Below are 18016 nucleotides of genomic sequence, written 5' to 3' on the forward strand. Positions count from 1 at the left end.
CATGCACTGAAAGAATCATGAGTTCTCATATTTTCTTGTAGTTGTACTATTGCATAATACCCACAGAAGGACCAGAAAGTTAGTGGTGACTTTGTCACACACTTTAGCTACTGAATGGTTATAAGAGGTTTGTGTTAGAAAACATTAATAGATACGAACTTATAAAGAAAAAATGAAAAACAGATTCTGTTGTATGGAAGTCAATTAGTTGTGGTTCAACTTAGGATCTTTTTAGATCATTGCAACTTAAGCTAATACTGAGAATGAAAATGAACACAGCGTTACATACACCTTTTAGTGGCTTTCGTTAAATTGAGAAAAACTTTGGCGGTTCAGTTTGCTGGCTCCAGAAAGGAAAGGGTTTTGTAGCCAGACTATTAAATATAGATTTTGACATACTCGTTATGAAAAGCTGTATGGGTAAATCATCTGTCTCATGTTTGAGAGACCTGAGTTCTATTTCCAGGTCTTCTATCAGTAACCTTGTGTCTTGTATAATGGCAAGGGGGAATTTCCTTGGCCTTTAAGGTAGGTAGCAAGAAGTCTTGTGCAATATTGAGGGACATGAAATTACTTCTCTGGAAGAAATGAGATTATTATGACTGGTTTTATGGACTCATAGCCAAACATATCTTACCACAGAAGAGACATGCTGAGTCTCTGATGTTATATTTCTATTTTCTGTGCCAGTTATCAAGCTTTATTCCCTACTACGGTTATACTGTAATTCTCAACTTAATAGATGGAAAATATGAAGACTATTACAATATTTGACATTGAGGAATTGCTTTGTCTTCAGTGTCATTTTGGGAAACTGAAAAACTTGCATAAGCTTGAAAATCACACTGATGATAGTGGCTAATATTGCACAGAGTTATAAGTAGAAGGAAGTAAGTTTCAAAATATTACATATATTTAGAGATGACATCAGTCATCAAAACCCAAATCCACCTAATTGTGTAATCCATTCTAACAGGTACAGAAGCACTTCTATGCGTAGAACAGAACTAGGTTACAAAAACTGCAGACAGCAGGTAGCTGCAGATAACAGTCCCTCTAACTGATCAGGGCAGTAGAACCTGTCTTTCCTTTCTCTTGATTCAAAGTTAACTGGCAAAGTGGGGAAATACCATTTTAGATATTCATGCTTCTTGCACAGAACCTAAGTTATCTGAGTTTAGTTAACACTTCCAGCCTGTCATGTCACTTTTGAAATGGCAGTTTTGTGCCTTTGGTGGAAGGTGGAGATTGTATCCAAACTAGTATTCGGAGTTTCCCCGTCGGTTAGGCTTATCTGGTTCAACTTGCATGGTTTGCTTTCCATCCAAGAGTTTGTTTGGTTGCTGTTGTAGGTGTTCTGATGCTTTAGAAGGAGTGATAACGTTGGCTAAAAAACAGACCTGTTTTTGAGCTACTTGCATTGGCATCTGAGAGTTTAGTGTATGGCTACTGTAGTATTTGCATGTAGAAGCTTAGAAGAAAGGAAAACTATGGATCCAGAAGAGGCTCTCTGGCCCGCAGACTTGGGAAGGGATGGAACTGAATGGAAAGGAATGACTGAAGACTTCTCTTTTGGGGCCTTTAATAATCACAAGCTCTCTTAAAAGTAGAGCCATTTCTGTTGTGTCTTGCTTGGAGTCCAGCTTTGTACGGTAGTAGGATTCGTATGTCGGTTTAGTTTTATTAATTACTACTTTTTGTGTTACTTTTTCTGGGGATAGGAGGGTGAGGAATAGTTGAAGTTTTTAGAAATGAATGATGGCTGCTGGAAGACTGGATGAACTGCTCGAAAATGTTTTTAATGATTTAAGAGTCATGCTTCCCTGAGGGAGGCGTTGAAAGCTTGGAGCACTTTCATGGTTGTAGTGACGCATTAAGTATTTTGTGCTGTTACCAAAGGAGTAAAGATATATTTTGTACTATTGGCATTCTTCTGTGTTTCCTCTGTGAAATATAACCATAGTAATCATTCGAAGGGAGTGTCTGACTTTGACATAAAGGTATTGTTCAGCTAGAGGCAGACAGCTATACTGTTTATATTAATTCATTGATTTGGGCCTTGAGTCTGTTTTGAGGTAAATTAAGAAATAATTTCACTGGCAGGGTGAATTGAAGATTTCTGCATGCATAAGGAGTTGTTGAACATGAAGACAAATAAGAGTGAAGGTAATACTCTTTGCTTGGATGAGCTAGGACGTGCCTGGTCTAATTACCATGTTTTCCACACCTATAGTGATATTCATTCCCAGATCCAAGAAAAGATCTTCCATGTGCTCTGTAGCATAGTTAGACTTAGAATAAGTATCCAGGAGAAGTGCATGATTTTCATGTACATCAAGATACCCGATACATCATTTCTAGTATGTATGCTGGGATTATGTATTACATAATATGAAGACTTTTGGAGAAGGCTGCTGGGCATTTTCCTTGGAGGCCTTCTTTGCAAGGATCCCTTAATCATTAAGAACCATGAGTGTCTTTTGCTTGTCATTTCACAGCACTCCTAGTCAGCTGAAAGTTGTTTTTATTCGTATTTTGGTGGGACTGGAGGTGATATTAAACTATCTCATTTGTGCGAACAAAACTAGTTATTTCTTAGAGAATTAAATAACTCTGTGCCCTAGTTGAGCACAACCAACTATGCACTTAGTGGCAATGGTCAAAATTGATGCTAATTTCTTTTCCTAAAGAAGTGAGATTTGTGGGAGGGGTATCTCGTGGGTCTGTCTACATTCTCCCCTCTCAATAACTTTTTTGACATTGTTGGATTTTAATTAGACTTTGAGTAGAGGTCTCCAAAGGTAGTTGTGTTCTCCAAGCTTTATGCAGATGGATTATGCCTGGTAGAAGCAAGTGAACTCTTACTACTCTACTAGGGGAAAAATTACAGCATGAATTTCCCTACTAGACACTGAATAATCCCAATGGAAGAAAGGTACTACAACTATTCTAACCCCTGGAGAAGCTTCACTTGTATCTTGTTTGACAACAGGAAATGCAATTTTAAGACACTAAGTTCTAAGAAATTAGGTTTAATCACTTCCACTTACCACAGAAAATTTGTATTTCTGTTCTGTTGAATGGTGTTACTGTTTGAACGCTTGGCTTTGTTGGCCTAGTTTTTATTTTGCTCTATGATTTTGGGGTATTGGTTGCATCACTCCAGTAATAGGATTTTGGAGAATGCTGGGTAATGAGGTGAGGGGGCTACTGATTCATTTCTGTAGATCGTACAATCTTAGAGCTTTCTGACTTTGTATGATTAATCAAATCTGTTTTTCCTTAAGTAGAAGTATGGGAATACTGAAGGAGTTTGGGAGGATTTTTTCTTTGTTTTTAATACTGGATTTTCTGTTTGTGTTCAATAAACTTCTAGAAACTCAGATTCCATGTTGATGGCTATTATGTGTCATGCTCACATTATTAAGAAAAGATGCACAGCTTTTTGAGTTCCTAATATTCATATACATAGAATAAAATGATGAATTAATACAGGAAAATGTTGCATCAGATGCTAGCTTGTGTAAATCTCTCTGCTAAGATAGGTGTAATGAGTTTAATGTACTTGTAATGTATTTAATGAGTTCTCCTATGAATTGATGGATGTCTTTGTAGGCAAGCATATATTCCACTATTTTTTGTCTGTCTCTTGTGGTATAGATTTAAACTTAATCAAGAAATAATACAAAATTTTTTTAATGACCACAACACAAGATTTACACTTACTCCATTTTTTTGAATGTTAAAAGATACTTCCAAAATGATTCTTAATACTTCTGAATATGCTAATAGATTTATTTTTTTTAGAGGGGGAGAGAGAGAAGTGGTTATTCAAAGAAAAACTGGATACAGAAGGTTTTAATCTAGTTCTGTCTACAGCAGAAATGTTAGATAACTTGTTTGTATCCAGTTTTCCAAAGCAATAGAAGTATGTACACCATTCTTTTCAATGGTCACCTTTTTTTAATACAACCCTATTTCTGCATGTATAGGTGGTTGCTGAACATCCAGATGCTTCAAGTGAGGAGATTGAAGAATTGCTCGAATCGCAGTGGAACATGCTTAGTGAAAAACAGAAAGCTCGCTATAACACAAAGTTTGCCATAGTGACCTCTCCCAAATCTGAAGAAGACTCTGGTAAACGTAAAACTGTGCTAGTGTACTCTAACTAAATTTGATATACATAGTGGTGTTAAACTAAGCACATATTTGAGACCTGTAGGGAAAACAGTTTTCACTGTTTTCCAGTTTTAATTCTTGGTGTTTGTGCCAATAGCAAAGGAATGCCAATGGTTACAATAAACGCAACCCATGAAGTCTACATTTCTTGCTCATTGTTCTGAAAAGTTGTTATATGTAAACCTTCTGCTGTTTAGAGATTGCTGATTTCTCATTCTTCTTCTGCCCATAAGCAGCTGCCATTGCATCCACTGCCTGTTACGAGTGGATGGTGGGAAAGGAAGACAAAGTGTTACTACTAGTAAAATTTGAGTTGTTTTTTTTATAGAATAGTTAGGAAATTGTTTAAAAAGTTTAATCAGTGCTACACCTTTTCTTCATATATACCTAAAGTATATTACCTCATATCATCATCAACTCAGGAAGAAGTATTCCAAACTTTATTCTGAAACTTTCATCCGTTTGGCATTTTATTGTGCTACTCAAAGTTTTTAGGATATTGTACAAGACTGCAAATACTTTTTTTTTTTCTCCTTTTATTTTTTTGTTGCTGTTGTCTAGCGTTTGGTTTAGATAAACAATCTCAATTATTTTGCAAAATATTTGAGGGGTTTTGGAGTCACTTATTTGAGAAAGAAGGAGGAAGATAGTTTGGCATTTGCATGAACTTTATCAAATTTAACTAGCTATCATTTTTCAAATTTAAATAGCTTTACAGCACTGTAAGAAGACTTATTATGGAAGTATTAGAAGCCAACAGGTGCTGCTTTGGGCAATGACAAGAATGAGAGGGAGTGTTTGAAAGTTTGTGAGACTTGGAAAAACTTGTATAAAAATGGCAGTCAGTTTTGTTAACTATCTGTGTGTGTGTGAAATAACATCTTTTTGTGGAAAATTGAAAAGTTTTTAACTTTAAATTTTAAGTGTCAAATATTTGGATATCAGTTTAAAAAAAAACCACATTCTGTATCTCTCAAGGTTCATCATTGAAGAATATTGGAGAGGCCAAACGTAAAGTGTTTCAAGACTCACCTAAAAGGAGATCAAGATCCAGAAGTAATTGAAATTTGTGTTGTGTGCAAATAGTTCATCATTATAAGTAGCTATTGAGTGTATTTTTTTATGTAATCGCCCACGTATCATAATCTCTTTATTTTATCTCAGATGTTGTCTTCCTTGACGTTAGAATTTTAATGGATCCCAAATTAAATATCTAAACACTGTAGTGCTGAATTTTGTTCACCTTCCTCAGTGTCATATTACAAGAAATGTAATTGAAATTGTACCTGTACCAGGTGTTTCTAGTACATATATTGTGTACATTTATAGTATTCTACAGATGAAAACATGTCAGTTCAATCGTTCCCCTACCCAAATCCTCTTATCTTAAACTTGGAAGAATATTGTGGGATTTCTTTTGCTGGCTTTTTGTAAGTAGCAGGTTCTCCTGGAGCCATTTCAGTCTGCTTTGTGGATTCAGAATCTGATAATAGAATATGTCCTAGATTGTTTAGATAAGAACATTAATTTGAAAATTATCCGTATTTTCAAGTTGCTATATTTTTAATATTTACAGCTATTTGTTCCCACTGGAATAGAATGCTTGTAGCTGTAGGGCAATTTTCAGTTAACATATTTGTGCCCCTGGAGTTTGCAATCTTCATACTAATAATACTCTGTAGCTTCATAAACTAGAGAGTACTGGAGAGTGTAATAATGTCATTTCATCCTGATAAAACAGACCACTTCCTAAACTTTCATCTATCTTTTTGAGGTGGTAGAGCGAGTGTAAACAATAGCTGAACCTGTGGAAGGGGTATGTAGGTTAGTCACTGACTTTTGTAATTTAGCAGCTGCTTGAACTTTACAGTGAACAGTCACCTAAATACGTGAATAAGTCTGTTGGTTTAAAATGACCAATGTGATTCTGTTCTTAGGATTTTGGTTCACAAAGGAAGGGGATCTTACGGTCTCCTGAAAAATATAAGTAAGCTTGTTAGAGAGGGTCTGGAACTGCCATACCAGAAAGAGAGAATTAATCTGTACGGTTGGTGATATCTTGTCTTTTCCAGAGGCCCCTTAATAGATGTCGCCAGTATCTTCATCTGTATCATTTGGAGAACTTAAAGGAGACTTAAGGAGGAGACTTAAAAATTCATTTCAGTGATAAGACACTGTTACAAAGTGGCAGGAGAGTTAAAAGCTGTATGGATCAATCGTGCAGTCTGACGATATGAAACAAATGTTGGGCAGTAATATTAAGATCTTAAACTAGTGCTTATACAGGTAGATTCATCTTTCTAAAATAACTTGAGTATGAAGCAGTTGAGTTGGATGTGTTCTAGAGTTAGTCTTCAGCACCAGAAACCAGACCTTAAGCTTTAAGAGGTCATCAAACTGTGTTAATGTTTAACCATGTTTTAAAAATAATGACTGAAAGAAAAGTAACTTAAATAACTAGATCAGTTCAAAATAATTTGAAAGTGGGTTTTAGATTATTTTTCATGTAAGTTTCCCCCATCCCCCATCCCAAGGTAACTTACATGGAAATAAAAGAAACCAAAAAAAGAGGACAAAGGAACCTACAGAAGATTTTGAAGTTCAGGAAGCACCTAGGAAAAGACTCAGGATGGATAAACAGAATAATCGGAAGGTAATTATGTCGTTGGTTTGTTTGGGTTGATTTATAGCGGCACCAATCACATTGCTGTAGTTAAGTTTGTCAGCATTTCCGTTTTCAGGATTAAAAAAGTAATGTCTGTATATCAAACCAAACCATTGTAAATATTCAGATACATGTGAGCTTATCGCTGTGGGGTTTTTTTCTTTGGTTTTGAGAATGGAAGTATGTACTTAAACTGTGGTGAAAATGTATGCTAAGAAAATCTGTTTCCCGAAGGAATGTGCAGACACATGACCTTTCCGTGTTGTCATGCTTTGTAGTTCCTTTTCTTTCCTCCTGCATTGGAGTTCAGAGATGTATACAAGAATGTAAAAAAACCAACTTTAGTCAATACTTAATTTAGACAAAAGTGGGGGGAGAGAGGAAAGCAAGTGAAGCAAAACAGAAAAACTACTTTTCAAGAACTGGAAGCCTATAGAACATTTTAGAGTGGCATGCTGACCCATTTCTTAAGTTAGGAAACTGCAGTAAATATTACAGTATATTTATTGCACAAATCACAGGCTCCTTTTCAGTTTAGCTTGCTTGTGAGAATGAGAATTTTCCTTACCTAGGTCACTAAAACTATATATATGGATAGAGCCCAAATCTTGTAGAGACTTAAGCATAGGTTTATTTAGTCATGCATGTAGACCAGTGAACTTAATGGATTTTACTTGTGTGGAAAGCTTAGCTCACAAGTGTTTTCAGATATGCTATTACAGTATCATACTGTAGTGTGAGTATCGCAGGCCTCATCTCAGGACTTTAGTGGTACAGCTATTAAATGAAACAACCTAATATAAGGAAAGGTAGTGGATTTATTTTTTAAATGAATTATGGAGGTCACACTTGTAGATGTCAGTTTGTTTGGTAGGCTGGTTATTTTAGTACCTCTGTTGATATTGTGGATATTCAGACAACTTGTTTAGAGTTCAATATAAAAAATAAATAGAATTTCAGATAGCCAGGCTTAATGAGCTTATTAGCAAGGGACAAAGATAATTCTTAGAGAAATGTTGTTACCTTTGCAGAAAGAAGGGCCAAAACTGGTTTTTGCACTTCTTGCTCTAACAGGTTAGTCATTGAATGATTCGTCTTACATTCTAGGAGAAGTTTTTGGACCCTTTTTAAACTTGTCTAATTGATTTGAGTTCGCTATAATACACTAGATCCGTGGAATAATTAAGTTTACTTACTGTAATTTTTGCTATGAAGTCCTTGTTTTGACTGTCCCTAAAGTTACTTCTTTACTGTCCCACCAGCATTCGTACACTACAATTAGCCTACATTATCACAAGTAGAATGAAAGGTGGTTGCAGTATAGTTCATGGAGGGGAGGTTTTGGTATCTTTGATGCTGTGATGCAGATGTGAATACTAACAGGAAAATAAATAAATAAATGAGATGAATGATTCCCATGAGATACATACCACTAATAACGCTGACTTAGTAATATGCTTTTAAAAAGTGTTGTCCTCTATCTGATCTGTTTATCAGAACTAGTTACAAGGAATCTGGTGTGTGTAAATATTAGGTAATTTGGAAACTAAATGCATATAGCAGTGTTTGTGCTTCCGTCCACAGAAGGGTCAGATACCATAGAATGGTTGCTTTGCGGTTTCTTTTATTACTTCTAGCTGTATGTGCTGCTGCTTAGTAAAACATTTAGTGAATGACAGTAAAAATGTCTGTGTAATGATTCAAAAAAGCAAACACTAACCATACACCTTCCTTCTGCTATTCCCAGTTTACCTGCAGGCTTTTGTTACAGTCATTTTGGATAGGAGGAGCTTTAATGACTTTTTTCATGACGTTTTACTTCTTGCATGAGTTCTGCATTATCCTCTCCTTTTTGTCCTTAATTCTTATTTACGAAATCTGAATGTTTTCACACAAAGTAACTAAGTCATGCGTACCCATATGGAAGTTTTTCAAAACTAATTCGTTCATCAGTGCTTTCCTGATGAATATAAAATGCACATTAACAAAATGGGGGTTCTGTAAAGCATGCTTTAAATTTAAGAGTGAACTATACTGTACATTTTCTTTCATTTTTACACAGAAGTGTAACAGTAATCTTACAAAACGGATATTGGGAGCCTCCGGTGGCATTAGTGGTAGGGCGTCTTGATCTACTTAGAAGTCAGTAAAAGCACAGTGTAGCACATCTGTAGTACAGTAGCCATTCATATTTATTTTTACAAAGGAAACCAGTTCTCTGGCCTTTGAGGTGTTCATCTGCACATCTTTTGTAAAACTGAATGTCAGATGAAGAATATGAAAAAGTATGTAAAACCTTCTGTTTGGTAGAATTATTCTTTTTGATCAGGTGAGCATTTGTCAGGGTTAAGCATTCTTGGCTACAATTTTAATGGCTTATTACTGGAATGAAATTGTAACATACAAAAAGAAAAAAAATAGTGGCATGTGTAAGGAACAGTGTCTAATTTTGACAAAGCTTTGACAAAAACTTCCCCAGTTTTCGGCCTAAACTTTTAATGATAAATTCTCAATCTGGAGCATTTATGTGGTGTTTGTGCTCCCTTGAAAATAGTGTTTTTATTTTGGAAATGCTGAAACAATCTTAACCATAGTAATTTAAAAAATGGCACTGCTATAAGTTGTGGAGTTGAAAGCAAGCCTCTCTGAGACTTAAAATTCTGCCCAGGGTTTTTTCTCAAATTTCTATACTAATTCTGCAGTTTACCTTTAACAATTAAAGGTTTTAATTTGACCAGTTTAGACAAAGAATAGTAAGGATAATTTACATGTTTCATGTTCGTTTAGAGCTCCCCTTTTTGGTGTGCTGAGTTTGGGATGGATAAGTGGGATGCTGGAATACTGTGTTCTTTACTTTTTCTCATTTGTTTATGGGTTTGTACCCTGTGCTGTAAATGAGTTTTAAAAATCACTTAAATGGGGCTAGCTTAACTACATTACCATTCAGGTATTTGTAAAGACACTTTCTTTTTAATAACATAAATCCAGAAGTAATTGCCAGTTTTATCCAACCACTCATAAATTAGGAGTTTTTTTATTTTTTCATATTTTTTTTTGTGACAGAGGGAGACAAGCAATGACAAAACAGCAAAAACAAACTCTTCTAAGGTCACAGAAACCTCCTCTTCACAAAAGAACCAGTCAGGTAATGTGGTCAGAATAAGTTTTAATGTAACTTTTTCAATTAAATAATTTTAAAATAAACAGGTTGTCTGAGGCAGCCGGCTAAATTTTGCTGACGCAATAACCAGTTACAGCCACTATGCCACAGATCGGGGGGGAGCGTGCCCTCTTCCTTCACTACCACCATTTTGCAACATTATACTTGACTGAAATTGTGTATTGCTGATTTAGAGCAGCAGTTCACAAGTTCACCATTTGATGGCACCAAATTAAAGCTATTGCCCTGTGATCTTGGCGAGCAGTGATAGAAATCCTACTGCTCCAATTTGTCATTGTGCATTAGCCCAATAAAACAAGTGCAGTGACCATCAATGTAATCAGTTACTATGTGATTTTAGTCCTTTTAAATGATGCTTGATGGGAGGCAGTGTGGAGCGCGAGAGGGAATTCTAAATAACCTTGGACCGAAATCCAAAAGTCAGACTTGTTAATGATGTTCAAGTTTAAAGTAACTTCTGTAAAAGCATGTCTCTTTAGGTATTATAATGATATGCCAAAGACGAGTAAGCTTCAGCAAGTTCTGCGCAATGTAGAAGTGGTGACGTGCCATAGATAATGTCTGGTACCTGGGTCCTGTATATAACCTTTCTCTTAACAAAGCGTTAGTGGTACTCAGATTGTGATGAGATCACATAGGCCTTCTAATGTTTATCTGAGAAGATAACTGTTACCTCTGCTTTAAAGAGGTCATAAGTCACAAGATATTTTGATTTTTATAGAAATGAGCCGAAAAAATTTGGGAAAACATTTCTTAGCCATTTGTAGTACATATTTGATTAATAGAAACCTCTTTATTTTTAAAATCAAGCCAAAACACATGGTTTTAGAAACTTACTTCGTGTTCTCTCAGCCCTCCGTAGGTGCCCAGAAGACCTACCTAAATCATTCCTTCCTTTATCTGAAGGAATATTTTAAATGGCTTCAGGGAGATAACGTTTTAAAGTTCCAAACTTCACTTTGTAAACCAAAATTATTTTACAGCAACGAAAAATCTGTCTGATGCATGTAAACCTCTGAAGAAGCGAAATCGGGCTTCAGCAGCAGAATCTTCAACTCTTGCTTTTAGCAAGAGTTCATCTCCTTCAGCTTCCTTAACTGAGAATGAGGTAAAAAAAAAGTGGTGTTTGCACACAGCCATTTAATTACGGAAATTTTCAGGTGTGAATCTTGTTTAAAAACAAAAATCAAAGGCGAATTCTCTAACGTTGGTGCTCTAGACAAGTTACAGTTTTGGCCTCTGTGAAACCTGTTGATGTGTGCATTGCAAATTCATTTATTGTAATACGAACGTCTGATTTGGGGACGTCGAGATATTATTGTGGTTTTTAATGTATTTACCAACAAAGTTTTAGAATTGTAACCTTCTATTAGAGGCAAAGTAAAATGCCAGTGTGTTCTGTATTTTCTTCTACAGACTTTATGTAAGTGTACTACATTAGTTACATTATGTAACTCAATATTGTCATGTTGCCATAGCTTTTATATTGAAGCAAGTTTCCTAATCCTCTCTTTGATCTAGAACTGGACAGTTTTCTGAGCAGAGCCCCTTTAAGCTCAAATTAGTTTTCAGGCTGTTTAAGTGCTATTTCTCTGTGATGCAAATAGCTTCATCCCCAGTAGAGTTAAACAGACAGTGAAGGATGTATCTTTTTGATACTTACTAATCATAGTCTTAGCTCTGCATATTTGGAACTGTAATTCTTCTCAATTGGCATACAATAAATGAAATGTATGTAACAGAAGTGTATTCATACAATCCATTAAACCATTCCCCAAGTCATCTACACTATTAAAACCAATCAGCCAAAGAGTGGCAGCATGAAGGTGAAGTATGCATGCTGTTTTGCAGGTGGATTCAGAAATGTAGTTGGTAGGATTTAGTAAAATATCCATAGACAAACAGCTTCAAGCAGTTTGTATTACAGAAGCTGTAGAGAAAATACTCGCCTGCTAACAAGGGAGTAGGGCTTCCAGCTATCCTAGAGACTTTTTCATCTCCCCTAACAAACGCATGAGGTGCTTAGACATTATAATGAATGCAGTTAAAATATCTAGACAATGTTCAGTAAATGGTTTACCTTTGGGTGGGGAAAAAAGATTGCATGTTAATGACTGTATATCTTACTGTAACTGGAAAAATATTTTAACAAAAAAACCCAGCAAATTCTCCCTCCTGTACCCCAATAAAACAAGCAAAGGAAGTCCCACAGGAAATAATGTCCATGGCAGCAGTCAAGTAAAGTAATACTTGTTCTTATTTTGTTCTCTTAATTGAGAGACTCCCATCTATTGGCTTACCAGCTTCTGCTGTTTTGGCTTTACTGTTGGGACTTGCTGTGTAACGGTTGGTTGTGTTTGAGACCATCTATTCAGCCAGACCAGTTTAAGGAACATACTGTCTTTTTGGCTCTAAATATGCATCTCCAAATATTGTAATCTCAGGAGAAAGATTCTTCTATTTCTAGATATTGTGTTTATAAAATGAAATCTCTAGAAATCTCTCTTGACAAAAGGCTCATTTTTGTAGGATTTTGGGTTGTGACTTAACGGTTCACGTGTAAAAAAGGATATGGTTATATAGGCTGAGATGGAAATTTTAAAACTTAGCTCTTAATCTACTCAGCTACTGCTAAACAGCAAAAGATGTGAGAAAAATTAACATCATAACACTGCTCACAAAACACAGATACACAAACTAGAAAGTGAATTAATTGTTTTCAAGGGCTTACAAGGTTTTAAAATATCAAAACAATCCAAATCAACGTAACAGAAAATACACCTGTCAAATAACGGAGATTTTGTGGGGCTGGATGCAGGGGGGAGTAGATCAGTGGGCTGGATCCTTAGGTGGTTTAAAGCTACACTGACCTGAACTTGTACCAACTAAGGATTGGACCCAGTTTGTTTCCTATGATATTAGATATATTTTGCCTTTAAATAAAACAAAAATGTCAGGCATGTGTTTCTGAACTTACTATTGATCTATTCTACAAAACAAGGAAAGATATAAATTTTGGATTGTGTGGGTGGCTTTAAAAACTGTTTTCCCTCTTGTATTGTTATTTAGCACTTGTCTAAATGGGTAAATATGCGTGTGCCCTGTGAGCATTCATCCAGAGAGAAACCTTCTCCAGAGTGTTAAGGGAAAGAGTTTAAAAAACAAACACAATCATGCAATGATGAAAGCCTTGCTCAGCTAATTGAATAGGATGTAATTCTTCTCAACATTAAATACATTTACTGATTAACTTTTATATTTCTGTGTTCACTATAATACTTCTAAATGTTGGCTTAGATGCTCTCTTAACAAAGATAGAAAAAATTCTGCGTATTCCACAAGTACATACACCTCCACAAGCAATGCTATGTGGATTCTGGCCTGGTTTTTTTTCTCCTTTCTTTTCCCCCCACACTATTTGTGGACAGCTGGTTCCAGAGTGGAATCTGGATATGACTGTTATTTGTCAAGGACTGTTGCTAGCTGCACACCTCTTAAATGTCAGCTCGTTGCAGCTAAGTTCTAGGAAAGGTGTGTTCAATAGGATAGGAAGGGTGTGCTCAGTTTTTTCTTGTTTGAAAGATGCATCTTATTTGACATTTTTTAAAAAGATTTTTGGATGCTTTTTATTGTTATTGGGGGTGTGGGGGTGTTTTTTAATGGGGTTTACTTGAAATATTGTAAAATTAGTCAAGGCCAAATTTTCAATTGATAAGTTACTTTGGGTATCTAATTTACAGGGGAGAGAAACAGGGGTGGGCGGGTGGACTTCTGCCTTAAGAACAAACAAACATTTATAGACCTGACATATCAGAGATTAAAAGGTAGGCTTTCACTCCCTTCAAAAAATCGGGCTTTGACATTGTTTTAAGATGGATGGACAGAAGCAGTAAGGTGTTTATACATGAATGAATAAATTTCATACCTGCATTTAATCTTGAAACAAAATACTTAATTTTACTTCTAGGCACTTGACAGCAGTTGTCATTTCCTCCAGTACTTCATGTGAAACATGATTTTGTTTAAAATCTAATTCTTAATGAGCAACTGGTAGGGCCAGATGTGAGAAAGATACTCAACACTTCGGAGTCTGCAAAAGCTCGGAGTAGTTTTTTACTGCCTATGTAAGACTTGGTGTAACCATCCAAAAGCTCATGATATTTGTGAGAAGAGACACAGGTGGTGTATTCTCGTTTCTTTTTTTACCTGGGCCCTCCACCCCCCAATAATGTAGTAGGTGCCAGTAGAGTGTAACCAGTATTTTTTTAATAAATAAAAAAGGCTTTACATTACCATTGCTGCTGGATTATTGACACACTTTGTGTGTTTGCATGAAACATATCTGCTTTAGCTTTACAATCAATTTTTGTGGTTATTGGCGTGCTTCATTAAATTGGATGGATTTGTTAACAGCAGATAAGTGTCATAGTATCCTGCAGGGTCTAGATACTACTTCTGAACTTTGTGTCAAAGCAATTGTAATTTTTTTTAAGAGAGGACAAAATAAAGAACATGTAATACTCTAAATTCTTAGCTAGTCTGTCATTCATCATATCCTCATGAAGTATGAGCTGACCAGCAGATGGCAGTTTAAAGAAGGCTGTGAAAGATTTTGAAGGCGCTGCTTTTATCATAAGATCCTTGTATCTTCCCTAGAGGGATTTCTTTCTTCTTTCGGTAACATCCAGTGTCAAAACAAGCTCAGTTGCTGGTTATAGCTACAACTTCATGCGTTTCCAAGGCCTAATAACGCAAGTTATAATAATGCAAGCCTTAAGTTTTGCTCTTTTTCTGCATATTAAACAGTATATTTTTTTCTCATTACCGATTTGAGGCAGATTTGTTTTATCTGCATTTTTAATGGTTATTAGCATGTGTACACAGTGGAGAAAACACGTACAATTCTTAAAAGGTAAGGTATTTGATTGAGAAGGCAGTCTTGAGACATGTACAACTTGGGACTAAAAAAGTACATCAGCTCCATTTATTGACCCTGGAGTCTAGTTGTCCTACAGTATACAACTAAAATATTCTAGGCATGCTTACTGAAGGTAAAAATAACTGTCTTTGACATCCTAAGAACAGGAAGGAAGAAAGCAATTCACATTATTTTAAAGAAACTACCGCCCTAAAGAAAAAATAGTTGAAGCTAACTTTGCAGGTTGTTAAACAAAATCAGCGTGCTTCTAGCGTTTCATTCTAGCTTCATTCAAAGATAATTTTCTCTTCAAAACAATACTTAAGGACAATTTAATATGTAGTGTCACTTTAAATCCTCTGACTTAGCAGATAGTTGTTTCCTGTGTTTGTTTCTGTATGCCTATAGATTTATTTTTTCCTGTTTCAAAGCACCAGTAAGCAGTCAGGGGTACGTGTTTGTGGAACACTGCAAGTAATTGGACTTGTTTCTTGCTAAACCTCTGCTAAAGCCTCTAATAATTGAAATGACCTGCATCGCCCACCAGATCATACAGTTTTGTTACAATGCTTCCACTTTCACATGGAAAAAAGTTCTAGGCTTGACTCTTGTTCTTTGGCAGCACGTTCTGTGTAGAAAATTAAGTTTCTTATGTAATTATTCTCATCTTGTGTATTACTTAGGCTTCGGAGTGCAGAGAATCTGTTTACTGAATGTTTACATGATGTAGGTTTTTATTCCACATCCCCTACCAAAGTATCATGAGTATCTGTAGGCAATTTTATAATGTTTTAAAATGTTCTCAGAGTTTTAATGAACTTTCCAGGCAAATTCAGAAATGCATAATATCCTTATCTGAAACGTCTAACTCCTGCTAATAATAAAAATGAAACTTGTCCCAGGCCGTCTTTTTTGCTATTATAGTACTGTGTACACTTGTGGCACCGCATACTTAAAGAATTTATCTAGTCTAGCAGTATGGGCCAAAATACCATTCTTCATTCAGTTCAGGAATTCTTATACTGAAATAAAGGAAATGTTAACTGTAACTCAATTGGCTCTGTCAGTTTTTCTGTCTCCGTGTGGGTGCACGATAGATTGTCTTTTGAATACAGTCTGATCTGTTGTTTGTATGTTGCTTACTGACTTACTCTTGTATAAGTTATGCTTAGATTTAAAAAAAAAACAAACCAAAAACCAACCCCCTAGCAATTGAGATTTTGTTAATAAGAAAAAAAATGCAGTTGGTGTTTCTCTGTGGAAAGACTAAAGAGTTTGCTTATCAGAACATGCATACTCCAAGCTTTCTAGAGAAAGCTCTTAGCCAGACCAGGCCACTTCCTCCTGGATGACCGTGGTATAGCAATCACTGACTCTAAAGTCATGTCAGGAAGTCTGAGCTTTTAGCAGTGTCCTTAGTTTTAAGCAAAGTGGAACTTAATAGCCGACAGCATTCAGAAGTCATGGAAACATGCTTCTAAAATGCTTATAAAAAGATGCAATGTGCCTGTTAAAGATAGCAGATGACCTGAGAGAGGATGCCACTTAAGCCAGTGAGTGTCTTGAGACAACTCCAAAAGAGTGGTAGGTTACTCTTGTGGGCCCTTTCTTTTATTGATCCTGCTGTGGAGGTGACTTGCCTACAAGTCACAACAAAAAAGCAGAAGGAAATAATTTTCTGCCATGCTTTGTTTTCATTTTATATACCCCTAGCTTTAAAATAAGTATACATAGTGGATTTTGCTTCCATTTGATGTTCTACAGCCAGGATTATAAAATGAGATGCTCGAGTAAAACAAGGGGAAGCGGGAGGGTTAACTTTTTTGGCTCTGGAAAAATTTGCCCTTTAGTTGCTTTTGGAACTGCTTAAGCACAACGTGACAGAACAACACCGTTGTCTTGAATATGACTAAGACCAAAGCTTGTATTCTTAATGCTTAAGAAATGCTGTTAAGCAAGCGTATATGAGTAATATAAGAAGTGTTTTTATATGACTGAATGAGTTAATAAAGTGAGTTTTCTGAGGAAGAATTTTTTTTTTTTTAAATGAAAATTGCACTTTGGTAGCTAGAAAAGTCTGAAAAGGTGTGCGACTGGTGTAGTAGTAACTGTTGGAGCCCATTCCAGTGTGGGCACCATGGATGCATAAACGTTAGCAACTTTTTCACTCAAAATTTCCAAATTCATTTTGAACCTTCAAACACTGGGCAGGGAAAGCTTGTCCAGGGAATTGGATGTAGGAGAGGAGAAGTCCTAGTGAAGCTGATAAGCACAGAAGTGTGAATATTGTTCACTTTGCAATTGCTAACATACAGTGAATAGTATTTGAAACTTGCTTCTGCTCCATGAGGCATGAGGTTTTGCCTTAAATACTGATGCTCTAGTCCTTTAGGATGTCCTTTAGCCAGGAGGTACTTACAAGGAAGAAAAAAAGACACCACCACCCCCTCCCGTCCCCAGGATAACATTGAGCCAGCAAAGATGCTTTTATAGATCATCTTTTAAAAATGAAGACTTAATCCTAAGCCTAAAACAAAAAGCACGTTTAATAGCCAGGCCAACAGCTTATTGAGGGCCAGTCTTGACAAGCAGAACAGTTGCATTTTGTGTTCTTGCTACGGTAACTTCTTAAATTCTCGGGCTGCAGATTGGATGAGTACAGCCATTTATTTTCAGACCTAGAATTTCTGAACCTCTTTTTCCTTGGAATTACAGTGTAATGGTTTTGCTGGCATTGGTATTTACTATTTGATTTTGGAGCTGTCTGAAAGGAAGTAGAAAATTTTAAATGGAAAAAAATATTTTTTCCTCAAGTGGGTGAGTGGATGGAGCAAACGTCCACATAAGTATTTCAATTCATCCTCACCTGCTTCTTTGAAACACAGCATCATTTGAACTTTTAAATTCCAGGCTATCCTTTCTTGTATCGTGTGTCAGTATGATTGGATGCCAACTGAGAATATGTCAGTACCTATCTTTTTTTTTTTTTTTTTAATAAGTGAAATGTCAACCATCCAGGCGTGGAACTAACAATACCATTTGCAAAGTTCACCCACATGATTCTAGAAATATG

At 36.0% G+C, this 18016-nt stretch overlaps 1 protein-coding gene across 6 annotated transcripts in view; it reads left to right on the forward strand.

The window, feature by feature from the left end:
- The window catches only part of NSD2 (nuclear receptor binding SET domain protein 2), a 104886-nt gene that overhangs the window by 65535 nt on the left and 21335 nt on the right, over positions 1-18016 (forward strand). For 4 of the 6 annotated variants that reach the window (XM_076335788.1, XM_076335787.1, XM_076335790.1 and 1 more), the window contains exons 6-10: positions 3993-4137; positions 5158-5235; positions 6714-6832; positions 9908-9989; positions 11009-11133. In XM_076335788.1, the coding sequence (XP_076191903.1) occupies positions 3993-4137; positions 5158-5235; positions 6714-6832; positions 9908-9989; positions 11009-11133 (549 nt within the window). Of the gene's footprint in view, positions 1-3992; positions 4138-5157; positions 5236-6713; positions 6833-9907; positions 9990-11008; positions 13276-18016 lie in introns of those variants that run through there. The other 2 variants (XM_076335792.1, XM_076335791.1) reach the window with 2 other exon arrangements.

Source organism: Aptenodytes patagonicus, chromosome 4 (genome assembly GCF_965638725.1).
Source record: "Aptenodytes patagonicus chromosome 4, bAptPat1.pri.cur, whole genome shotgun sequence".
NCBI classification, from domain to species: Eukaryota; Metazoa; Chordata; class Aves; order Sphenisciformes; family Spheniscidae; genus Aptenodytes; species Aptenodytes patagonicus.